The sequence below is a fragment of the Agelaius phoeniceus genome, chromosome 9, assembly GCF_051311805.1.
Source record: "Agelaius phoeniceus isolate bAgePho1 chromosome 9, bAgePho1.hap1, whole genome shotgun sequence".
In the NCBI taxonomy this organism is placed as follows: domain Eukaryota; kingdom Metazoa; phylum Chordata; class Aves; order Passeriformes; family Icteridae; genus Agelaius; species Agelaius phoeniceus.
In genome coordinates, this window is record NC_135273.1 from 33,604,479 (window position 1) to 33,624,602 (window position 20,124).

At 52.9% G+C, this 20,124-nt stretch overlaps 1 protein-coding gene across 2 annotated transcripts in view; it reads left to right on the forward strand.

Moving 5' to 3' along the window:
• Positions 1-597: 597 nt before the first annotated feature.
• UNC5B (unc-5 netrin receptor B) overlaps positions 598-20,124 on the forward strand; it is a 65,878-nt gene continuing 46,351 nt past the window's right edge. For both annotated transcript variants that reach the window (XM_077183500.1, XM_077183501.1), the window contains exon 1: positions 598-792. In XM_077183500.1, coding sequence (XP_077039615.1) covers positions 711-792 — 82 coding nt within the window. In that variant the 5' untranslated portion in view covers positions 598-710. The remainder of the gene's footprint in view (positions 793-20,124) is intronic.

Here is a 20,124-nt window from a genome sequence, read left to right on the forward strand (position 1 = left end):
ATCCTGCAGCCTGGATTTTAATGCCCATTTTTGGGGGGGGAGGTGAGAGGAGGGGTACGAGAAAGGTGGAGAGAGACTTTTAAAAAGAGTGTGTGGTAAAAGACAAAGGGGGATGGCTTCAAACTGAAACAGGGCAGGGTTAGATGGGGGTATTACAAAGGAATTGTTCCGTGTGAGGGAGGGAGGTGAGGCCCTGGCACAGGTTGCCCAGAAAAGCTGTGCCTGCCCTATCCCTGGAAGTGCCCAAGGCCGGGTTGGACGGGGCTTGGAGGAAGGAGATGATCTCGCAGTGCCTTCCAACCCAGCCCGTTCCCGGCGCTGTGCCAAGAGCGCAGCAGGACGCTGCTCTCACGCCTTACAGAATTTCCGCGGGGGGCTCGGGGGGGTCCCGGCTCCGCTGGCGTTGCGCGGCTCCCCCTGGTGCCCGCCAGCCCCGCTGCACAGCAGCTCCCACCCATCCATCCATCCACCCACCCATCCCTCCATCCATCCATCCATCCATCCCCCGGGATGCCGGCGCTGGCCCCGCGCATCCCGGGCTGGGCCGGGCGGGGCGCGGCTGAGCCGGGGCTCGGCTGCTGGCAGAGCCCGCCCCGGGCCCGCCCCGGCCCGCCCCGGCCCGCCCCGCCCGGCGCCGGGCAGCCCGGCAGTGTGGCGAGGCGGGCGGGCAGCGCTCCGCTCCCGGTGCCGCTGCCGATCCCGCTGCCGCCATGCCGCCGCCCTCCCTCCTCCTCCTCCTCCTCTCCTTCTTCCTCCCCGCGCTGCTGCTCCGCCGGGCGCTGGCCGCTGCAGGTAAGGGGAAGGAGGGGGGGGCACAACTTTGGGGGGCTGTGGGGTGGGCGGCATCCCCCCTAAAAAGTTCACTGCGGTTGAGGTGCCCGGCCTTGGGACGCCGAGTTGGTGTTTTTATTTCTTTATTTTTTTTGATATAAAGGTGGCGGGGTTGGCATGCTCCCGGGGAGGATGATGCGCTGGGTGGCAGCGCTCCCTGCTCCTCGGGGGATGCTCCGCGGGGATACGGGGCTGGCAGCGCTCCCCGCTCCGGGGGGGATGCTCCAGGGGATGCGAGCTGCCAGCGCCGCTCCCTGCCCGCCTCGCCGTGCCGCTTCCTTATATTTCTCTCTCTCTCTGTGTACATATATATATATTTATTTTTCTTGGCAAAAGCAAAACAAACCCAGCCCTGTTTGTAGTAGCGCCGGCTGTGATTCCCCGGCAGGTCAAAGAAGTAACTATTCAGCCTGGATTTTTTAATTTAATTTTTTTTTTTTTTACTGATTATTATTATTATTATTAAATCTGCATTTTTATAAGCTGAGCGATTGATGGCCGGGCAGCCGAGTGGTCTTTTCCTATGGCTGTTCAAAGTTTCCTGTGCGCAGCCCAATCTTGTGATTGAGATGCACTTAAAATCCAGCCCTTCCGTTAGCAATCCCTGCCACAGACAAGAAACAGAGGCACGTCTCTCCTGCTGCCCTCTCTCGTTAGGACTCCTGCGATCAAACTCAGCCTTTCCTCCGTATATCCCCCCCCACATCCACTCCACAACTCCTGGACATCCTCAGCACTTTGTCCTTTGTCATCCTCCGGCGGTGGCAGAGTACAGCCGCCCGCGTTTCTTCTCCGCGTGTAAAAAGATGTGCTCGAGTGTAGAGCTCAGAAGGGCAGCCCTGTAAAGTTTGATGGTTTTTTGGAGGCTGGCAGAGACCGTGAGCGTGTTGGGCAAGGTCGTTATCCCGGCGGGAATTCGGGATCTGTCGCTCCCCGCAGCTCCCGGCGAGGGTTTGAGGACGCGTCGCGAAGCACAGATCGTTCTTGTTAAGGAGTTGAAAGCGTCTCCTGACGAGCTGATTTTCTAGGAAAATGAACCAAGCCTTCTTTTCTGAAGCGTAATTAAGGTGACGAGGAATTTTTAGGGAGGGAGTCTAATTAGATTAATATTTTTTCCGCCTCCGCCGCACAAAGATCCAGTGTATTTCGGCAAATGGGGAACAGGAATGGCACTATTGATTTATCTAGGGGCCCGGACCTTGCTGCAGCAGCGTCCTCCAGCCAGAAGGAACTCTCTCCCTCGGTGGGAAGGGAGAGGTTTGAGAGCTGGCAGCTCCTGCTTGCCTGGGAGAGGTGCCGTGGGGATGGGCAGCGAGGGGCTCGGGGGCTCTGCACAGCACCGGGGCTTTGGGAAACCAGGATTAGCCAGGCTGGATTAACCAGGCTGGATTAACCAGGCTGGATTAGCCAGGCTGCTGTTGGTCAGGGTTTAGCCAAGCTTTCTGTGGATGCTGAGGGGAGTTGGGGGGGATATCACTGTGTTCGTGCCTGGCTCTGTCCTCTTGTTTTTGTGCGAGCCAAGTTCATGCAGGGGTTGAAATAAAACTGGGCAGGAGGAAGGGAGGGAATGAAGAAGGAAAAAAACAAGTTAAACCTGACCCACCTGGCTCAGTTTGAGTCTGGGGAGCTCTCTCAAGGCACTATGCTGCTAATCTGGCATATGTACGTGTGTGTATAATAAAGTTTTTAGCTGGAGAGCTATAATTAGTGTTTCTCCAGGAGAGTTGTGTAGTGGTGGCATGTGATGGTGCAGAGGAGGGAGCTGAGATGGGTGCTCAGCCTGGGTGATCATCCACTCCCTTCCCCATCCTTGCCTGGCTTTTAGGGAGAGGCAGAATTGTTTTCACCCAGAGTTGTTTTCACCCAGAAAACAATTTTCTCTTTCAATACCAAAGAATGCACATGCTGTTTGTGTCGGGTTTTGCAGTGTGTGGGGGTAGAAGTGTGGTTTTGGAAGGGGGTTTGAAACCCAGAAAGCATCTGGTCCACTCATCCATCCCCAGGAGCGCTGCTGGGTGGGGGAACCCAGCTCTCAGCTTGTCCCTTAGCCTGGGGCTTCATCCTGCTCCTCTGGGTAGGAAAACAATTTGGGGGGAGGATTTGGAGCTTGCTTGAAGGTCTTTCCCTGTGGGGCTGCACAGAGGGTGTAGGAAAACAATTTGGGGTGAGGATTTGGAGCTTGCTTGAAGGTCTTTCCCCATGGGGCTGCACAGAGGGTGTAGGAGGGCAGCTGAAATCCAGAGGGTGACGCTGGAGCTGGGGACTCGGCTGACAAAGGTGGTTTTGGACAGCTGTCATCCTGCTTAAGGAACATCCTTCCATCCTTCTGCCCTGCCAGCAGCAGGAAAACACCCAGGGCTGGGGGGTGGAGGGGGGATAGCAGCACTGCTGTCCCCCAGCAGCATGAGGACATGGGTGGCAGGAGGCTGCCTGCCTGCTGCTGCCAGCCTGAGCAGATGGCTGGGGAAAAAATGCTCCTGGACCTGTTGCCTATCAAATCCTGCCCTTTGGAGGTGGAGGCTTGAGGACAGGGGTGTGTAGAAGGATCTGCTTGGGTTTTTTTTGTCTCCTTCTCCAGCTGCTTTGTTGTGGAGCCCTCTCTCTCTCTCAGAAGCTGGTGCTCTCTGTGCCTGGTAGCAGCAGAGGGAAATACTGAAACAACAACAAAAAAATGAGTGAAATGGAAAAAGACTGCTTTGGAGGGGGCAGAATCACTTGGAAATGGTAGTTGTAGGGGGCAGGGAGGAAATCCAGCTTGCATTTACTCTGCTTAGAAAGAAAAAGCTGACCCTGTAAGGAGCTTGGAGGGTTCAGCTGTGTCCTTCATCTCTGTATGGTCCCCTGGGTCCCTGGGGTGCTGGTTCCCTTTCCATCCCTGTCCTAGTCCAATAGGAATGATATATATATATAAATATGTAAAAACCAGATCTGTGTTTTGGGTCAGTTAAGTGAGCCAAGATGCTGCAAGGAGCTCTGCTTCCCTTCCATTTCCAGCAGTGGCATCCCCATGGCTTTCTCCCTCCCATTGGCATAATCCTGGCAGCCCTGTGGGGTTTTGGGAGAGTCCTGAGCTGGGCTTTGCTGGGCAAAGCCAGGCTGGCCAGGAATGCTGTGAGGTGAGGACAGAGGGGCTGTGTGGAGTCTGAGGAGTTCATTATAGCAGATGTTGGTGCCATAAAGCCACAGGTTCCTGCTGTTTCCTATTCATTTATATCTTCCCAGCTTTAGCAATGCTAATGTGAGTGAAAACATTTCCTGGGGGGGCTGGGGGGGGGGGGAGATAGGGAGATAAATCATCAGCCCATTCCCTCTGCCCCCTTCCTGCCATCCCACCCGTGGGAAGGGGGGATTAACAGGGGTGCAAGGGATGCCTGAGCTGCTCAGTGGCTGCCATCAGCTCCTCCGTGGCAGTTGGAGGCCCACTGGCTTCAATTTTTTCCAAATTACAGCTTTGCAGATTATGGAAAACCAATTTTATGGTTTTCCATAATCTGCAAAGCTGTAATTTGCTGTAATCAGTTGTATTGTGCAAGCCACCCCTGCCTGTGAGTCAGAGCACGGTGGCACCGAGCTGACACAGCCCTGGCCTTTGGGATGCTGGGCTCTGTGCAGGGGATCTGGGTCTGCTGAACACTTCCAGGAGTCTTAACCCTCCTGAAAGTGCTCAAGGCCAGGTGGGATTGGGTCCTGGTCCAGTGCAAAGTGTCCCTGCCCTTGGCAGTGAGGCTGGAATGAGATGAACTTTAAGGTCCCTCCAACCCAAACCAGTCTGTGACTCACTTCTGTTCACCTTGGGCTGAGGGGAGCCTGGCTGATCCTTCCCTGGCTCTGCCAGAGCTCAGGACCTTAGGGAAGCATTGTGTGAGCTGTATCTCCAAAAAGCAGAGCCCTTGTGGTGTCCCAGAATCAGTGAACCAGCATCTTCTGAGTGATGTCTCCCCTCGCACTAGGCTGGAACAAATCCTGTGTGACCTGCACTGGGGCTGGGAATTCATCCTGGGCTGAGGGGAGCCTGGGTGATCCTTCCCTGGCTGTGCCAGAGCCTTAAAGAAGCATTGTGTGGGCTGTGTCTCCAGAAAGCAGAGCCCTTGTGGTGAACCAGCAGCTTTTGAGTGATGTCTCCCTTCACATTAGGCTGGAGAAAATCCTGTGTGACCTGCACTGGGGCTGGGAATTCATCCTGGGTTTAGGGGAGCCTGGGTGATCCTTCCCTGGCTCTGCCAGAGATCAGGGCCTTAAGGAAATGTTGTGTGAGCTATATCTCCAAAAAAGCAGAGCCCTTGTGGTGTTCCAGAATCAGTGAACCAGCAGCTTCCAAGTGATGTCTCCCTTCACATTAGGCCGGAGAAAATCCTGTGTGACCTGCACTGGGGCTGGGAATTCACCTTGGGCTGAGGGGAGCCTGGGTGATCCTTCCCTGGCTCTGCCAGAGCTTAAAGAAGCATTTTGTGAGCTGTATCTCCCAAAAGCAGAGCCTTTGTGGTTAACCAGAGACTTCTGAGTGATGTCTCCCCTCAGACTAGGCCAGAGCAAATCCTGTGACCTGCACTAGGGCTGGGAATTGAGCAGCTCTGGATTGGGAGAGGCAGAAAAAACCCAGAGAAAAGCCCAGAAAGCTGCTCTGATGTCTGATTTCACAGCAGACATTCATTAAACAAATAAGAATTTAGCCATCAATCCCCAGCAGAGAGGGGCTGAAACAGGAGGAGAGAAGACACCGAGGCCTCCACAGATGCTCCAGCCAGGCAGGCAAGGGAAGGAGGCCTGGCACAGCCCATGGGAAGGTGGAAGCAGAGCTCACACACCACACAAACACATTTTATTCCTCTCAGGCTGTAGGACACCCTGCCTGTGCTGAGCATGGTGGTGAGGTCCCTCCCCAGGACCTATCTCGGTGGCATCCTGGAGGCCTGGCCGGCTGAGCTCCCTCAGGAACCCTCCATGAATCCTCCCTCTCCATCCCTGCAGGCTTGGCTGCATTTTTACTCTCAATAAAAACCTAAAAAAATTTAGGAGTGTGTGCTCACTGTGTTCTTCTCCCTGCATGGGGCGTGATGCTGCTGCTCAGGGTCCCAGTAAAGCATTCCTGCCCTCAGACAGGGCAGCCCGCAGAGCAAAGCATCCCAAAGGCTGCTGCACCGGGAATTATTTTTGAAGCCTCCTGGTTTTTCGGAGGCCTGACTCACGGCACAGGAATGCGCTGGGCTGGCAGCCCCAGACCTGCTCCTCAGCCAGGGGAAGAGCTGCTGCTGCTGCCGTCTCCTCCTCCTCCTCCTCCTCCTCCTCCTCCTCCTCCTCCTCCTCCTCTGGAGCCCGTTCCCCTTCCCAAACCGCTGGGCTGGGCTGGTAGCAGCCACGTGTTTGCTGAGCTTGGATTTTTAGGGGATTTTTTTTTTCCATCTCTCTCCTTATTTGCTTTTTTTTTTTTTTAAAGGGGCTCAACCCCTTTTTAAATTTTTTTTTTAATTTTTATTGGGCTCAGCACCTCTGCTGAGGGAAAGGCAGAGATCAAACGCCAGCCAGGCTGGGAAAAGCTGGGTGAAGCCACGCTGGAAAACGAGGAAAGGGAAGGGAAGCAGGAATTATTTAGCACGGGGCTTGCTCCAGCGTGTCCTGCACTCTGCCTTTAATCTCCTGCGAGTCCCTCCCTGCCTCAGCCTGGGTCTCCTCTGCTCCCTCCTGCCTGGGGTGGCTTCTCCCACTCTTAGGGAGGCTGATCCCAGTTCCAGAGGGCTCCCCCAGACCCACACAGGTGGGGTGTAGCTGGGTCAGGTGTGTAGTGAAACACCTGGGCTGGTGGGGAACACCTGGGCCTCCTCCCCTAACTGGTGTAACTGGGGGTGTTGGAGCTGTAAGCTTGAAACCAAACTGCTGATGGCTGGGGGGGTGTCCTGGTCAAGGGACAGCAGTGACAAGTTTGTGTTTTTGCAGGCAGCCCAATCTTTCTCCATGGAGAAAGGGAAGAAGCATAGAAGCAAAGCAAGCCCCGTGTCACCACCATGCTCAGCACAGGCAGGGTTTCCTACAGCATGAAAGGAATAAAATGTGTTTGTGTGCTGTGTGAGCTCTGCTTGCCACCTTCCCATGGGCTTTGCCAGGCCCCTTCCCCTGCCTGCCTGGATGGAGCATCCTTGGTGTCTTCTCTCCTCCTGTTTCAGCCTCTCTCTGCTGCGGATTGATGGCCAAATTCTCACTTGTTTAGTGAAACATCCCCTTTTCAGCTAATTCCTTGCTGTAAGGAGGAGGAATTACCAGGTCCCAAACCTTGGGAATGGCTGTGAAGCCATGTGGGGTATGAGCATGGGGATGGCAGTGGCACTGGAGGCCCAAAATTGGCCTGTGACCCTGGCACTCGAGTTGATCCAAGAGAAATATAAATCAGGAGCTGCATCCCACTGCTTGATCTGGGTGGATGTGGCTGACAGAGTCCCCCAGCATTTAAAAATCAAATGTTTTTGAGCTATTTTTCCTGTTTGGCCTTGCTTGCTGTGTAAGTTCAAGGCAGTGCTGGTGTGTTGTGTTGTTTGTTGTCGTTTTTTATACCCTGGGAGGTGAAGGGTATGAATTGAGACACTCACTACTTATATTATTACTGAAGAGCAATAATATACCTGAAGAAGAAAAGCGAGCAGAGCTTTTCTGTCCTGGAATTCAAGGTCTGGGCTGTCCCTTTCTCCAGGGAAGCAAGTCCCTTCAGGAAAGGAGGAAAACCTTATGGATTTGGGGAGCATTTTGTGTAATGCCTGTACACACACATACAGCACAAGCTGCCCTTGCTTCTCTCCCCAAATTATTCCCACATCTTTTGGGAATGACAGAGGAGGAGGAAAAGGGCTGGTTTGTACCACAAGTGATCCCTTCCCAGCTGGATTCCCCAGGGCTGTGAGCACAGGCTGTCAGCCCAGTTGTGGTGGAGCCAGACACAAAAGTCACATCCCAGCACCTCTCCTGCTTCTGGGGGGTCCTGCCAGTGTGGTTTCCTTCAAGACCCCATGAATAACCTTTGCTCCCCTCCTTCACAAGCCTGCACCCAGTGTGAGAGCTGAGGGATTGTTTCCCTTTGAAAGAGCGTGCAAAATCTCATTTTGGGATGTTTAATGCCTGTTAGATCCATCTGCCTCCCTCTCCAGTGGAAGGAGAGCCCAGGACCTCCGAGATGGGTGGGCTTGGGGACTCTGTGGGAATGATGCTGGGGGCATCAGCTGAGCATCCCTGCAGGTACAGAATGCTAGGGAAGAGGTGTGGGGAGTGGAAAAAAGCTTTTGTGGAGGTGGGGAAATACTCTTGGAGGTGATGTTGCTGCATGTGACATCATTTTTGGGTGCTTTGTCTTGTGCTAGGGATGAGGTGCAGCACACCTTGATGTGTTGAGCCAAAGGCTGTGCAGGTAAAATGTGGGTGGGAGGTGGGGAGTGCTCCTTCCTGGAAGGCACCATGGTGCTCCTCCCCACCAGGCATCCCTCCCTGCTGGAGCTGTATGGAGAGAGATGTGGTGGCTCTTCAGTGATGGGAGGTGAGAGCAAGGCTCTTTGCACCCAGACTTTGCCCTGCTGTTCCTTTGTGAGTCTGTCCTTTTGTGGGGCTCCTCTCCTCCCTGGGAGCTGCCACTGGCATGGAACTGACCCCTGCTTGCCCCCTTTGCCACATCAGCACCTCTACAGGTCCCATTTAGCCACTAAAACGGGGCAGTTTGGGCTGGGTTTACTCCCAGGTGTACCTGCCCCTCCTGGGGCAGTGGCAGGATGGAGGGGTGGGACATTTCCAGCCAAATGCAGGCTTCCCTGCCAGGTGGCTTGCAGAGGTGTGAGGCTATTAAAAGGGTTGTGTTGCACTGTGCAGCGTGGGAGTTCTCCTTAGGCAGGAGGTTGCAGAGCCCAGGAATTCCTCAGGACAGATTCCTGGGAGGAGGGACATGCCTGGGATGCAGCAGTGCTGGCAGCAGTGTCCTCAGAGCTTTCCAGGCTGTGAGGTTCAGGGCACACGTGAGGGCATCCACAGCAGTGGCTGAAGCACCAAAGTGAGTGAAGACTTTGTTCCACTGACCTTCCAGTGGACTCCCATGGTGTCTAGGAACTGTAATTCCTGCTGACTGCTAGCTGGAGCACTGGAGCAATTGGGATGGAGAACAATGCCATGGCTGACAAGGTGGTGTTGGGTCAAAGGTTGGACTCGGTGATTCTGGAGGTGTTTTTTAACTTCCATGATTCATACCAGAGCTTTGGAGGGTTGCATGGAGATGGATGAAGCAAAGTTCTTCCACTGGGTTGATGGGCTGTGCCTCCCTGCCATCTTCAGGGGGTCTGGCTGCCCCTTTTGGGGTCTGTGAGCAGGGGCTGCTCTCCCCCATGGGCTGTCCCCATCCCACACCATCACCCAGCTGCCTTATTGGCTCCATCTGTTTGGGTTGGCCTGGAGAACAGAAGGGAGGGTGTTTTCCAGCAGCTAGAACGTGGTTGCTATTTAAAACAACCAAAAAAAAAAAAAAAAAAGAGAGAGAGAGAGAGAAAAAATGCCGTCTGCTGCCTGCTTTTCATCCGTGGAACCAAACAAGCATCCCCACCCTCACCTGGAGGGGCATCTCATCTCTGAGGGCTCTGCAGGGCCCTGCAAGCCAGGGCAGTAATTAGTGCTGGTGTCAGGGAGGATCCTGCAATGTGGCCGTGCTGTCTGCCCTGGGGCTGCTGCTGCCTTTGGGGTGGCCACTGCCCAGGTGTGGGATCCCAGCACCTCCCTCCACCCCTGTTTATCCCAAACAAGGGGTGCAGCCTTTGCCTCCCCGCTGCCACGGCTGGTTTGGCAGTTGCTGGAGGGTGCTACGGTGTTCCTGCACTGGAATATTACTTTTGAAGGTTTTTCTTTCCCCCTTTGACAGATGTGAAATGTAGAGACAGGCTTAAAATGAAAGCATGGCTCCCAGAGTCCAATTACACAGCAATTAAAAGTAATCAGCGGTCTGGGTCGCTGAGCTGGAGAAGGGGTTCATGGAAGGGTTTTCTCTGCCAGCTTATCTTGGAGAAGCTTAAATGTCCTGTCTCTTCTGCTGTCTGGGCCCTGGCTGGGGGGCATCTTCACAGAGTAGGTTGAGCATTGCTGGAAATCTGAATTAGGCTGGGATTAAGCTGTTCCCAGTGCTCCCAGCTCCTTGCTAGGGCTGTGGCATCCCTACCCTGCTCCCTGGGCTCTCCCCTGAGTTCCATCAGTCTGTGTTTTGGGGCATTTGGTGACGTGGTGTCACTGCTGGGTGCACATTGTCATTCCTGGGGCCTCTCTGGGCTGGAAGGAGGAAGAGGAGGTGGCACTTGGGGCTCCCCTGCCAGCTCCATCCAAGCACGTCCCCCAGGCCTGCAGTTCCTGCCATCCTCCCCTGTCTTTGGGAGGAGATGCTGACTCAGTTGTGGAAGCAGGTTTTCCTGCAGGATGTCTGATTCCCCTGCACATCATTTTGGCTGCTTTTCTGCAGCCAGAGCCTTGCAAGCGCCTCCTTCCGCGCTCCGGCGTCGGCGCTAACGGGATTTGTTACAGGAGAGGGGATTTGGCTGGGGAGCTGCTCGGGTGACTGGGATCCTGAGTGTGATGAAGTGGGGTGTGGGCTGCCAAGGGCTATAAAACTCTTTTCCTCCCCCTTTTCATTCCCTCTTTTCTTTTTTTTTTTTTTTCCATGTGTGTCTCTGCTTTATGGTTTGCTACTGGTGAATGACTCGGTTTGGATTTAAGGACTTAGAGCCTCGTGGCTAATCCCTATCCTGGCTTGTGGATCCTTTGGATACCTTGATATACATAAAATACATATGATATATATGTGTGTGTATATATAAAACAAGGCATCAAGGCACTTATTTCATATTTCTAAAATTTATACACCAAGATAAAAAATGCTGGCTGTGCCCAAAGCTGGAAAAGCAAGATCCAAAAGCTGGGAAGAGGGTTGGGTTTTGCTTGGGCTGAGCAGTGACTAACCAGAGCTGAGCTTTTAAAACAAATGCTTGGGATAAACTGGTTATGCAAACTGGGGCGAATTGGGCAGGTTCCTTTGTAGTTTATAGCAAAACTCCAGGAGTCTGGGGCGTGTTGGGGCCGGTCCTGCCGGGGATGGAAAAACCCACACGCCGGCTTTGCCGATGGGGTCGCAGCCGACGGGGAGGCATCCTCAGGGATAAGGAGCAGGGGAAGCCACAGGTTCAGCTCTGTTCAGCTGAAACCTTGAGTAGCACCGATCCTAAACACAGAACAGGTCAAAAACAGATGGCTTTTCAGCCTTTTTGAAGGGTGGTTTTTAATACCTGCTCAGAGGAATCCGTGCTGTGCTTGGCTCCAAGGAGCTGTCGGGCTTGCTGGTCCTGTGCTGCTGAAATTCAGCAATTCAGAGGATTTGGGGTTGTTTTTTTGCCTGGGACATGCAGGCATGCCAGCAATGCTCAGCATGCCTTGGGAAGGCTGTCAGGCTCACACACCACAAGGCTTCTGGTTTCCATCACAGCAGCCGCTGTTTTGGCCAGGGGCATCCATCCATCCATCCATCCATCCATCCATCCATCCATCCATCCATCCATCCATCCATCCATCCATCCATCCATCCATCCATCCACCCACCCATCCGTTTGTCTGTCCATCCCACAGCCCTCCCAGGGCTCCTCTCCAGCGCGGTGCTTTGAGGACACTGGGATCAAGAAGGGGGTACAAGATCCCTTTGGGTGGATTTTCAACTCCACCCAGCCCTGTGGGCTGGGAGAAGGTGATGCCTGGCTTTTTGGAGAGGCAGGGTAATGCTCCATAAGAATCCCACTTGCTGCTTCCTGCTGGATCAGGCTTCTGGCTCAGCAAAGACCAGCTTAGGCTGCTGTAGTCATTTTGAGGGAGAAAAGCCTGGCTGCTGGATGGAGCAGAAAATTAGATGAAAACTGCCTTACAGGAAAATAAAAGATGATTTTTTGCATGCAGGGAGGGGAAAAGAGGAGGTGAGGTTGCTGCTTAACCCTGAACATTTTCTGAGCACTGCTGGACCCATTCACCATTCCTGCATCCTAAAGGATGCTGTTTCTGGCTTGTACAGAAGGATGAGGTTGGATGTGGGGCCCTGTGAGAAATGGATTTGTAAAGAATTTTTAAAATTTTGTAGAAAGCTTACACAGTCTTGTACAGTTGTATATAAGCATTGAGATAAAATAAAGTGTGTTGACTTAGGAAGGTTATGGAATAAAGACGATATTGTTAAGCAAGGGATTGAATTAGAAATATGTTTTAATAAGTTTTAAAATATGGCTTTGTAAAAATATTAAACTAAATACTAAATACTAAGCTAAAATATTAAACTGAATACTAAACCAGGACAATTAGATATTTTAGAGAATTAGAATTGTGAAAGATGGGTTGTAGTAGGATGATGTGGGGTAAAAATATAGGTGATTGGTGTTAGAAGTAATAGTGGTGTGGTAAAATCAAATCTTCAATAAAACCTTTTAAAACACCTCTCAGTTGCTCCATCTCTGTAAGAGCTGAGAAAACCAACAGGACCTCAGTGGTCCCAGGCTGGCTGGGGAAGGAAAATCTTCCCTTGTAGAGCAAGTTCTTGCTGTGCTGCTCCCCCCCCCGCCTTTCCCTCTCCACTGGCTGTGTTTTCCTCAGTATTTATGGCCTGGCTGGAAGGAAGGGGACGCTCCAGCCGGGTTGTTAATGACCCCTGCACGGAACAGCAAAGCCCACTTAGCAGTCTCGGCCGAGGGGTTTTAGTGCAGCCTCTCTCCTTCCCTCGGAGAGGGATGGATGGGAAGGGCTGCCAGCACCATTCCTGCCTCGCAGAGAACAAGGGCTGGGGTTTGTGTGCCACGGGGAGGCGGGGGAAGGAGCCTGTGGAAAGTTTAGGGGGGAGAATTCAAACCATATGTTCCGCCCAGGGTCGAGTTGCAGAGCTAAAAGCAGCAGGGAAGCCAAAGGAGCCGGAATCCTGCAGCTTGGCTGGGCTTTGCATCCCTGTAGGTGTGGGGGGGATCCAGTATGGCCTGCTCAAGGATGGTTTTATAAAATAAACCCTCCCTAAAAGATGATTTGGGTCCCGTGCCTAAACCCTCCCTAAAAGATGATTTGGGTCGCGTGCCTGGCACTCTGCTGTCCTGTGTGTTTAGAACTGGGGTCTTCAGGGCTGTTTCCAAGCCTTAGGGTTCCTCTAAATAGTGCTGGGAAGAAGCTTGTCTGGGTTGTCCTGAGTTCGTGGTGTTTGCAAGTTTGATGGGAAGTCAAAGGAAGAAATTTCTGCCAGAAAGGGAGTGCCTGCAGCTCGCTGGAAAAGCAAGGGTGATGTGCCCAGCACCAAGGCTGCCCTTGTGGTCTCTTTCCAGCTACAGAGAGGAAAGTCAAAGTGGAAAAAGTTATGTGCAGGCAGCTTGTAGAGTTGTACAGGCATCAGACCTGAGCGATCTGAGCTGGGTGAAAGTGCTTTGAAAAAGAAACCCAGAAGCAGGAGAAGCACCGAGGTCTCCCAGCAAACTTTTTGAGCTGGGAGATCTCTTTTGTTCCCCAGACTAAAGGCATGGAGACAATATCTGATTCCCCAGCCGGCTCCACGGAGCTGTTTGCAACCTGTCAGCTTGGAAACCATCTGCTCACAGCCCGTGGGGACTGTGCTGTATGTGGGACACAGGGGGAGGGAGGCTCTGCCGTGACCCCCGTGGGATCCAGCCCCTCTGCACCACCTTGTCCTCTGCCCCAAGAGGAGCTCCTGTGCCTAAAACACCAAAAATCCCCATGGATTTATCTTTGGGCCTGCTGGATTATTTTTTGTTGCTTGTTTGTTTGGGAAGGGGGGGCTGTTTCTTTTTTTAGCTTCATTTCCTAAAAAAAAAAAAACCCAGACTTTTTTTTTTCCTTAGCTGCCGTGCTGTTTGTACGTCTGCATCCCTCTCCCTCTGATTCAGAAGATGTCTCGTAATTAAGTGCCTGTCTGATTAGGAAATTAGCAATAAAGTTTTTATCTAGGGTGGTCGGCCAGTGAGAGGGATCTATTAATATCCCACTTAAAAACAAAAAAAAAAAAAAACAACCCCAAAACATCAACAGCATAACACTTGCCACCTACTATTGGGGAACACAAATGCCATGTGGGAGGGAGGATTTGGAGCCACAGATCCATGGGAAATCTGGCTTTGCTCTGCTGCTTGGGGGACCACGGTCTATGATCAGAGATGGGGCACCTGGAAATTAATGAAGGATTGAGGAAAATGCTGGAAAAACCTTAGGCAAGGTGAGGGAAGTGCTGTGGCCTGCTCTCAGGGCATGGCAAGAGGCACTTGTTGGCAGGTGACCTTAATTTGAAGGAAATGATCCTTTGCTAATGATGTTTGAGATGGAAGGGGGAGCAGGAGAGGAGCATCCCACGCCTGGGTTAGCAGGGAGACGTGGGGAGGCTTCCTTCCAGCTCTGCAAGAAATCACCTGGCACGGGGGATGTGGGGCACTGATGGCAACCACAGGGCCCAAAGGTTGGAGGAGTTTGGGTTATCACAGACTTCTAGGCCGGGATTATCCTGAAGCTTTGGTTTTCCATGGTTTTGGGGAGCAGCAGCTCCTGGCCCCTCCAAAAATGGAGCAGCAAGGAGAAGGATGGTGGGGGGAAGAGCATCCTCCACTGAGATGGTTTCAGCTGCTTCTCCAGGTGCTCTGGGTGTCCCCAGGGTTTGATCTGGCTGGTGTTTGTCCCTTGGGAAGTGCCACAATAAACCTGGCTCTTGCCTCATTGGGTTTGGGACACTCCAGCTGCCCAGGAGATGCTGTAATCCAAGAGGAGCTGAACCTGAGGGAGGACTGGGTGATGAAAGGAGTCCTTGTCCTATTGCAGACAATATTGCAGAGTCCCCTGGGTTTTAAAGCACATTCTTTGCAGAGACAGGCTCTTAATGCAGTGCAGGAGAAGGCTTGGAAAAGCAGGAGGAGGTTCTCAAGGAGCTGGTGGAAATGAGAACCTGGAGCTAGGAAAGCTGAAGTGTGCTTTCTTCCAGCACTAGGATGTTTATTGCAGATAATTCAGAGAGATGGCATCTCTTTTGATTTAAAAAAAAAAAAAAGAAAAAAAAGAAAAACAACCTCTATTTTGAGACTGCTGAGAAAGTGACTGCCCCTTGTGATTTTTCACAGCTGAGATCATTTCTGGCTGAGTGAATCCACTCTGGAGGTTTTAGGCTCGATGTGTATGGGTGAGCTCAGAATCTGAATTTTTATGGGGTGTGGGTAAATCTCTATCACTTTGGACCAAAAGATGAAGAGAAGACTTTCATCCACTTTTGGGGTGAACTGTGATCAGGAGCTGCTGTGCTCTGAGGGAAAACAAGAAACGAGTGTTTGCTGAGAGCACATTAGCAAAAGCTGGAAGGAATTACTCCTCTTTTCAGAAATAGGTAATTCACATCATTTTGGGAGACACTGAATTTCACCAGTACTTATTCAGGCCCAGATTCAGTCTTGTTCCCTGGACTGCAGACTTTGGGAGAAGAAATTAAGTCTGAGGCAAAGCAGGCTGCCTGTGGGAGGGACCGAGGCTCAGAGCAGGGCTTTAATTTCAGCGGTGCAGCAGTGTAATAGTGTTGTTTATAAGCTTCTCTTGCCACATGAAAGCAACGTGGCATTATCCTGCTTGGCCCTAAAAGCAGGGAAGCAGCCAGAAGAGGCCTGATTACAGAGCAGCAGCTCTTTCTTCCCATCACTACAAAAGAATAGACAATAGAAAGCAGGATCCAGTTTTAGCTGCAGTAATGCAATGCCCTCCTTCTGGTGGTCATGTCACATGCTGCCTGAGTAACTCCCATCCTTGTTTTGCCTGGAAAACCAGCCTGGGAGGGAAGGAAGGAAGGAGGGAGGAAGCAATGGCTTGGGCTGGGTGATGCTGGGATCAAGTGCCCAGCTGTGGGTGAACCTTGTCTCTGGCCACCTTTGGGACCTTCAACATCTGTGGGGACAGCAGTGGAGGAAGGGGAAGGTGGTGGCCTTCAGCATCTGTGGGGACAGCAGTGGAGGAAGGGGAAGGTGGTGACCTTCAGCATCTGTGGGGACAGCAGTGGAGCTGGTGGGCTGTTGGGTTTTGGGTCACCAGCCCTAGGAATGGGGGGTGGCTTGGCTGGAGCCTGGGGTGTGCTTGGGAGGCTGAGCCTGAGGTGCTGGAATAGGAACTCACAAAATCAGCTTTGTGCTTGCTCCTTGCTCCTGCCATGAGATTCCCATCCATGTATGAGTGGGCTAAGCCATCAAAAACATGGATTTAATTTATTTTTCCCTCAAGGATAACTAACTTGACTGTTTTAAGGCATTTTGGAAGCAGGATGGGGGATGTTCCCAGCTTATTTTGTGTTGCTTGGCTTCCCCAGGTTGGGGGAAGGTGTTGGTCTTCAACATCTGTGGGGACAGCAGTGGAGGAAGGGGAAGGTGGTGGCCTTCAGCATCTGTGGGGACAGCAGTGGAGCTGGTGGGCTGTTGGGTTTTGGGTCACCAGCCCTAGGAATGAGGGGTGCCTTGGCTGGAGCCTGGGGTGTGCTTGGGAGGCTGAGCCTGAGGTGCTGGAATAGGAACTCACAAAATCAGCTTTGTGCTTGCTCCTGCCATGAGCTTCTTACCCACGTGTGAGGGGGGGCTAAGCCATCAAAAACATGGATTTAATTTTTTTTTTCCCTCAAGGATAACTAACTTGATGGTTTTAAGGCATTTTGGAAGCAGGATGGGGGATGTTCCCAGCTTATTTTGTGTTGCTTGGCTTCCCCAGGTTGGGTGATCTATGTGGGTGATTGCTAAGGAGAAAGGGGACCCCTCTGAGGCCCTGTTGTCACCCCCATCATTGCAGGAGGTGTGGAGAAAATTCCAGTGGAGATAATTTTTTTAAAGTAGCCACAGGTCACAGCTGGCTTGCTTTGGGCTCTGGCATTTCCCAAAAAAGCTGGATGGGAAAGCAGTGCAGGGAAAAACCCACAGCAGAAACCTGACAGCTCTTTGTGCCCGGGACAAAGGGCTGGTTTGGAGTTACAGGGAAGAAAAGGAGCTGTGTTTGTGGAGGGAAAGGTGTTGTAAGATGGGTATTGGGACTGGGGGGAGCCAGATGAGGCCAGAATGAGAAAATACATTGTTGAGGATGATTGAGGATGCTGGCCCTGGGGAAATCTTTCACCAGCCTCCTGGTGCTGTGGATGCTGATTTCCCCACTTCTCTGCAGCTTTAAACATGCAGGAGACAAACCGTCCCTGGACACTGGAGTGGCAGGAGGTGGGTGCCCACTGCCAGCATCACAGGTGTGTGCTGGGGATGCCACCAAGCCCTGGAGCTGGGGCTGCTCCCAGCCTTTGTGGGGTTTTAACCCCATTTCCCCCTCCTCACTCAGTCTGCAGTTAGGGGCACCTTTTACTACACCTTTTTTATGCCCAAGACTAATGGTTCAGCCTGAATACGTTATCAGAGCAGTGTCTGATAAGTTTTCTGCCTCGAAGCCCTGGGGAAGTGCTTGTTCAGGGCCACTGCAATAGATTTTCCTCTTCTTTCCCAGCTGCCTAAAAACGGTATGATTTTTTTTTTTTTACTTGCTCCTTAACTGAGCATTATTACTTTAATCAGTGGGAAGAAAAATGCAGGGCCCAGCCAGTGTTGTCCATAAAGGCTTGCAATGCCTCTTTGTGCTTTCATAAACCCACAAATGGCTGCTGATAGGAAAGAATGAATCCCTGATTGCTCAGATGGGCTTGGATCCTGTCAGGGAGGTGACAAGGGTGGAGCTGGTGGCTCGATCCCGGCTGTGGAGGTGATTGAGGCTGGTGGTGAAGAGGGTTTGATGTGGATGTGGAGCAGTGGAGGCACCAGGACGTTGTGGAGGGGGATGCAGAGGCCCCAGGTGAAGTCTGGAAGACAGGAGGAGTTCCCACATGGAGTGGGATGCTGAGCATCCATGGAAGCAGCCTCATGTGCATTAATCCAGGAGCTGCCTGCAGCTCCCCTTTCAAGCTGTAATAGCCAGAGCTGGGAGAGTCAATCCATATCTATTTAAAGCACTTCAATAAATAAAGATACTAAATAAAATCACAGTGGCCCTGCACTCTCTATGAGCTTCTAGGATTTCCCTTTCCCCTCCCTACGTTTGCTTCTGGATGCATCCGGAGGTGAAGGAAGGGAAGGGATGGGAAGGGTCAGGAGTCTTGGCTTGTGTGGGTGACCTACACCTCTCACCTGTGGGTCTGCAGCCAGACACCAACGTGGACAACTCAGGGAGATTGTGCCACCCAAATGAGGGATCATCACCCCAAATCCGGACCCAAATGAGGATAGGAGAGGGGGGACACACATTTCTTCAGGGATGTTTTATTAAAGGCAGTTTTCAGGGCACAGCAGAGGAGTCCCAGTGGTCGCTGTTCTCTGTGGCAGGAAGGTGACAAGTGGGGAGCTGTCTTTGCAAGCCCTCTGTAATGCTAATGGAAGTGCAGGTTGGCTTTTTGTTGTTGTTGTTTGGGTTTTTTTTTTTTTATTTCTCCCCTGCCCCTCCCTTGCAGAGGACTAACCAGGGAACACTTGTTGGAGGATAAAATTAAAAAGCCCGTGGTGGTTTATTTTGAGGGCAGTGTGTTTGCTTTCACTTCATGCTGGAGGGAATTGCTCTGCTGCTGTCAGCAAATAAATAAAATAAGAGCTTTGTTTTAAATTAGACTTTCTTCTGGTAGCTAATTAGGCGAGCTGATACCTGCAGTTGCATTACCTAGGCACCGACTGTACCCAGCATATTTGAGGCATATGGCTGCTGTCGGCAGCTTCTAAACTTCATTAGCCCCTCATTATGATTTTTTAAAATATCCCCTTAATTGGCTGCGAATTCCCGGAGGCTCTGATGGCATCAGGACTCCTTCCCTGAGAGTCTCAGGGATGAAGCTGGGGGATGCTGTCCGGCATGGGGTTACACTGTGCGATGCTTTCCAACCACGAGGGCAAACTTTTGGGTTCCTAATTGTGAAAATGAGCACTGCGAGCTGGTTTTGGGTGTTATAAGAACACGCAGCCCTCATGCCGGGGGGGACTGAGGGAGCGCCAGGCTGGAGCCGCGGCTCCTGTCCCACCTGGAGGGAGCTTGGCTGTGTCTCTGCTCCTCTCCTCGCCGCTGCTGTGGGCTGGCTGGAAGTTCCTGTCGATCCTGTTGGGGATGGGGATGAGCCCCGGGCAGCTCCAGAGCTGGGGGCTAAGCAGAGCCTGCCTTCCTCCTCCTCCTCCTCCTCCTCCTCCTCCTCCTCCTCCTCCTCCTCCTCCTCCTCCTCCTCAGAGCAGAGCCCGTCGCCCTCCTCGCCAGGGAGGAAGGCTCTGGGGTCCCATCCCACAGGAGGGACTGCGAGGGTCCCCAAGCTGAGCCCTGAGGGCTCGGGCTGGTTTGGGAACGGCTCACAGCTCCCACCCGGGCTCTTTTGGGGCGAGATCATCCCGAGTCCTTCCCTGAGGGGCTGCCCCTGGCCGGGATGAAGCTGAGGGTGGCTGTCCGGCATGGGGTACACGGTGCGATGCTTCCCAGCCACCGAGGGCAAACTTCTGGGTCCCTAATGGTGAAATGAGCACTCCGAGCTCTTTTTGGGTGGAGAGGACGGGGCTGTCCCGGCTGTCTCCCCGCGTCCCCCCGGCTCACGCCTGGGGCATTCCCAGCCGGGCTCCCGGCCTCTGTGGGCTAATGAAGCAGAGTCATTATCCCCGGGGATAATTACCGGCCCTTGCGCAAGGCGGGGGCGCTTCCGACCCCTCAGGCCTTGCCGGGAGCCGGGGCTGGGCCCCGAGCACCCCTCAGACCCCCCGGCCCTCCCCAGCTCTGCTCGCTGTGGGCAGGGGCCAGGGGAGGGGGCTCTTCCTCCCCCTCCTCCTCCTCCTCCTCCTCCTCCTCCTGCCCCCATGCCGCATTCCTGCTCGGGAGGAGATAAGGATCCAGTCTGGCGCCGGGGTTTCAATGCGCTCCCTGATTATCGGCAGGCGCCGGGCAGAGCCCCGGGCAGCGATAAGTGGGGAAGGGGAGCGGGGAGGGGGCTGCCCTGCTCTGGGCAGCACAGGCTCCAGCCCACTTAAAAGGCTTTTCCTTTATTTTCCTTTTCTTTCCTTTCTTTTTATTTTTTCTGATTTTTTTTTTGCCTGTCCACCCAGGGCTGCTGGGGCCTCACAAGCTGGGCTTGTGTGGGGATGGAGGGGGATGAGGGAAAGATGTCCCAAGCTCAGCAGCTGGGTTCACAGAATCACTGATTAATTTGGGTCAGAAGGGATCTTAAAGCTTAAAGACCATGGGCAGGACAAGTTCCCCTATCCTAGGTGGCTCCAAGTC